The sequence below is a fragment of the Rhinopithecus bieti genome, unplaced genomic scaffold (genome assembly GCF_001698545.2).
Source record: "Rhinopithecus bieti isolate Rb0 unplaced genomic scaffold, ASM169854v2 scaffold_82990, whole genome shotgun sequence".
In the NCBI taxonomy this organism is placed as follows: domain Eukaryota; kingdom Metazoa; phylum Chordata; class Mammalia; order Primates; family Cercopithecidae; genus Rhinopithecus; species Rhinopithecus bieti.
Genome location: NW_016830404.1, coordinates 209,029 through 213,942, shown reverse-complemented (window position 1 = coordinate 213,942; position 4,914 = coordinate 209,029). Strand labels below are relative to the sequence as shown.

The following is a 4,914-nucleotide window of genomic DNA, read 5'->3' as shown; positions in this document are numbered from 1 at the left end:
TATCATCTTTCTCCTTAGTCCATATTACTCAACTGTTTTTCTTCTTCTGAATGAAAATTTTTATATATTAAAGATATTTCTCTAATGTAAGAGCATTCATATATGCCTTAGCTTACAGAGCCGCTCACTGAAGACAAGATATTGCATGCCCTAGTTTGGCAGTGTCCAAGTGGAAGTAAGGACAGGGGACTGGAGTGAGCATATGCAATCTTTCCTGCCCCACTTCTATTCCTACCCCAAATGGTCTGAAATGCTGTAACAGGAGGTCAACTGGGTGAAGAAGGAAAGCATATAAGGAACATAGGCTTGTGTTTGTGTCACTTAAAATATCCAAAGCAATATAGTAAACTGGCAGATTTAATCTCCTGGGTCACTAGGGTATTGTTAATGTCCTGCAGGATGAAACAGATCACACATTTTCTCATTACTTAAAGTGCCATTAGGAGGTCATTTAGATATTGTAAAAGATCACAGAGAATGTCCCTTTTTGGAGGGGTATCATTTGGTCAATACTTTGCTGTTTTTTAAAAGAAGAAAATAGAGAAAAAGAATACGGGTCTAACCTGAAAACTATAAATCACTTACCTAAACATGTCTTTCAACTCACTCACTTTCTTAGGTGGATACTTGCTAGCTTGGCTGTCATTTAAGAAAGCTCTTGCATATGCTAATGGACCAGCATTGACCTACATTACAATAGAAGAAAAATTAGAGTGTTTCCAGAATGCAATAATCAAAGAAGTTTTGGCATTTCTCTTTTTTATTAAAAATTCCAAAATATACAAGAAATCCATATCTGAGAAATATATGCTTATTACAAGTTTATTTCGAAAAACCATTAACTAAAGAAAATAATCTACAAAGATGATATTCTAGTAAGTGAGTGATTTCTGATATGTACATACAGGGCTTCGCTACAGTCATCAGACTTACATTAAAGTCCTCTGACATAACACAAAACTTTAAAAAATTCAATGTAATATCTTCATTAAGTGAATAAAAAATAATGTACAGGTTTTTGCACTCAGTAAGTGCCCAACACACAATTACAATTAATGCTTGCTCTGTGCCCTTATAAAAGCAAAAGAAACATCAAGAAACATTTAACACATGTTGGACGACCAGCGTACCTGCACAGAAACACAGCCTTGCAATTTAAGTTGGAGCTGAATCATGTCCACGTCAGCAGAGGAGCAAAGTTTTTGCAGCTCTGCAGTTTTGTCTTTTATTTCATCAGTGGCAACATCAATTGGTTTTAAATTAATCTGCTGTTCACAGTTAATAGGAATCCTCTTCTTCACGTAGGGAAACGAGTTTGAAGCTATTAAAATGTTAAGATTGATTTACTGTCTTTAGAAAATCATTTGTTCAAATAGCCAAATTAAAGAAAAAAACTCTGTTGTGCTTAACTCTCCCCATGCTTTATCTAGCAGATGACTGAGGGTCCCATATAGTACTTCAGGATTCAGAGAGAAATTCTCTTTATGAGACACCTCTGGGCAATCATAGATGACATATGGAAAAATGATGGTTTATCACATGGACGTGCTTGTGCTAACTTGTAACTGAACAGCAGAACAAATAATAATTAAAATTTCAGTTATATGTTCCAGCTGGCCAGCTGCTACTCGTGTATACTGAAAAAGACCAAGACAAATAAGAAGTTAACATGTAAAACTGTACTTACTTGTCAAGATTGTACGGCGTTTGCACTGTTCTTCTATACAGCCCTGTTTTTTGCCTGATAAAGTGTAAGGGGCCTCAAAAACAAATCTGCTGATGTTATGATTTCTTTCAAACTCGGTCTTCCTTTCTGTGAGTTCTTTGTCATCAAAGTAAGGCTTCACGTAAGTAACTTGTATATGAGCGTATTTTGGATCAAGCTCTTTGGCATTCACCTATAAAATAAGAAAGGTTTTTTTTTAATTTAATTTATTTTCTTTTAAAATCCTATTCAATGGAAGGGAAAAGGAGATAAGGTAACCTACTAACTTCTTTGAGACCAAGTGAGGAACATTGCCATTATAATTGTGTTTCCAATAAAGGGGGTCTTCATTCTTTTTAAAAATCACTTACTTCTGATTATAAAGAAGTTACAGAAATCTATTTGGAGACTACAGAAACATATGAAGAAATTAAAATTACTGTAATTGGCTGGGCACGGTGGCTCATGCCTGTAATCCCAGCATTTTAAGAGGCCGAGGCAGGCGGATCACTTGAGGTCAGGAGTTTGAGACCAGCCTGGCCAACACGGTGAAACCTTGTCTCTACTAAAACACAAAATTAGCTGGGCAGGGTGGCATGCGCCTGTAGTCCTAGCTACTCAGGAGGCTGAGGCAGGAGGATCACTTGAGCTTGGGAGGCGGAGGTTGCAGTGAGCCAAGATTGCACCACCGCACTCCAGTCTGGGTGACAAAGTGAGACTCCATCTCAAAAAATAATAATAATAATAAAATTAAAAAAAAAAACTGTAATCCTACTACCCAGCAATGACCATTATTCACATTTTATATTATTTCCTTCTAATCTTTCTTCTATGCATATGTATTCAGAAAATTGAGGTCATACTAAACATTGTTTTGATTGTGCATTATGTGAATTACACCTCAATAAAAACACAGGTATCATAGCTTATTTATTTATTTATTTTGAGATGGAGTCTTGCTCTGTTGCCCAGGCTCAAGTGCAGTGGTGTGATCATGTCTCACTGCAGCCTCAGCCTCCTGGGCTCAAGTGATCCTCCCACTTCAGTTTCCCATGTAGCTGGGACCACAGACATGCACTACCACACCTGGCTAATTAAAAAAATTTTTTTTGTAGAGGCTGTGTTGCTGAGGCTAGCTTGGAACTCCTGGGCTCAAGTGATACTCCTACCTCAGCCTCCTAGTGTTGAGATTATAGGCATGAGCCACCATGTCTGGCCAACAGTTTGCACTATAGTCACTGACATTACTTTTAATGGCTGTATGGATAAATGTGACTTATTGGACCATTCTCTCATTAGTGGAGACAGGCTGTTTTCCAACTTTTTGCTATTGTAAATAAAGTTCTGATGAACATCCTTGTATTTAAAACTGTGTGCACTTTTTTCTGATATTTTCCTTAGTATAAATTCCTAGAAAAGAAATTGCTTAGTTAAAAGATTTACATGGGGCCAGGTGCAGTGGTTCATGCCTGTAGTCCCAGGGCTTGGGAGGCCAAGACAGGAGGACTGCTTGAGTGCAGGAGATTGAGACCAGCCTGGGCAACATAGCAAGATCCTGTCTCTAAGAACATAAAAAAGTTAGCTGTGGTATGGTGGCAACACACCTGTAGTTCCACCTATTCAGGAAGCTAAGACAGGAGGATTGTTTGAACCCAGGAGTTTGAGACCAGCCTAGGCAACATAGTGAGACCCCATCGCTACAAAAAAAAAAAAAAAAAATCACAAGAAACAAAAATTAGCCAGGTGTGGTGGTACACACCTGTAGTCCCAGCTACTCAAGAGGCTGAGGTGGGAGGATCGCTTGAGCGCAAGAGGTCAAGGCTGCTGTGAGCTGTGATCCTGCCAGAGCACTCCAGCCTGGGCGACAGAGCCAGACCGTGTCTTGAAAAAAATTAAAAGCGGCAAGGCACAGTGGCTCAGGCCTGTAATCCCAGAACTCTGGGAGGCTGAGGCAGGTGGATCACTTGAGGTTAGGAGTTTGAGACCATCCTGGCCAACGTGGTGAAACCCCATCTCTACTAAAAATACAAAAATTAGCCAGGTGTGGTGGTGGGTGCCTGTAATTCCAGCTATTAGGGAGGCTGAGGCGGGAGAATTGCTTAAACCCAGGAGGCAGATGTTGCAGTGAGCCAAGATGGCACCAATGCACTCCAGCCTGGGCAACAGGGCGAGACCCTGTCTCGAAAAAAAAGAAAAGAAAAGAAAAGAAAAGAAAAAAATATGTATCTTGATAGGTTCATATGGACACTTACAAATGTCTCGTGCTTTTTAACGCCTAGGTGGTTATATCCATTATATGGGTAAGACCACCATTTCTTCAGCCATATGGACGGTTAGACTGCTTCCAGGTTTTTGCTATATAAATTTTGTGGCAGTGAACAACTTTAAACATATATACTTATATGTGTACATCTACAAGATAAAATGTTAAATGTGAAATTGCTGGGTCCAAGGACACATACATTTAAAATATTGGAAGACATTGCCAAACTCCTCTTCAAATTGCCTTTGCCCTTAAGCAGATTTTGTTCTTTGGCAAGGGAAAAGATTATTTTAAATTTTTACTTTCGCACATTGAGAAAACAATGAATATATTTTAAAAGCAGGAACTGCTTATTATGCCTGTTGCCTATAGGGAACTACTAAAATATGATACATAACAAACATCAGGGGTCCAGCCACCTGTTGTGGTTTGTCACTAGCATTCTTTGGCCCAGTTTTCAGAGGCAGAATAAGGTAGAAAACTGCATGTTGCACAGAAAGTCTGACTTTTCGTTACCTTTTCATTTATACAGTAATCAATATTGTGGGAACAAGTCTAACACTATCTGGCTGCAAGGGGAGAAAATCTTCTGTTGTTTCAATTCAATGAAACAACACAAAATAGTGAAACTGGTAAGAAGTAGAGAGTGTTTGCCATATATTACGTTTGAAACTACCCCAAATCTTTTTTTTTTTTTGTTAGTTCGCGTCTTTTATTAACTCATACAGTTACTTGTCTTCTGGCTTGTTGAAGCAATAAGTCAGACAACATTTGCCACAATAATGTCTGTCAAAGTGGCTTGCCATAAACACCCCAGCACCACATTCATCAGACGGGCACTCTCGACGAAGGCGATTAATTTTGCCATTCTCATCCACCTTATAATATTTTAGGACAGCTAGCTTAACCTTCTTTCTCTTGTGCTTATTCTTCTTGGGAGTGGTGT

General features: G+C 38.8%; 1 protein-coding gene across 1 annotated transcript in view; it reads right to left on the bottom strand.

Moving 5' to 3' along the window:
- Nucleotides 1–4,914, bottom strand: part of LOC108524410 (dedicator of cytokinesis protein 11-like) — a 155,962-nt gene that overhangs the window by 3,749 nt on the left and 147,299 nt on the right. Inside the window, 4 exon segments of the mRNA XM_017865480.1 lie at nt 117–150; nt 586–686; nt 1,131–1,321; nt 1,688–1,898. Of these exon segments, the coding sequence (XP_017720969.1) occupies nt 117–150; nt 586–686; nt 1,131–1,321; nt 1,688–1,898 (537 nt within the window).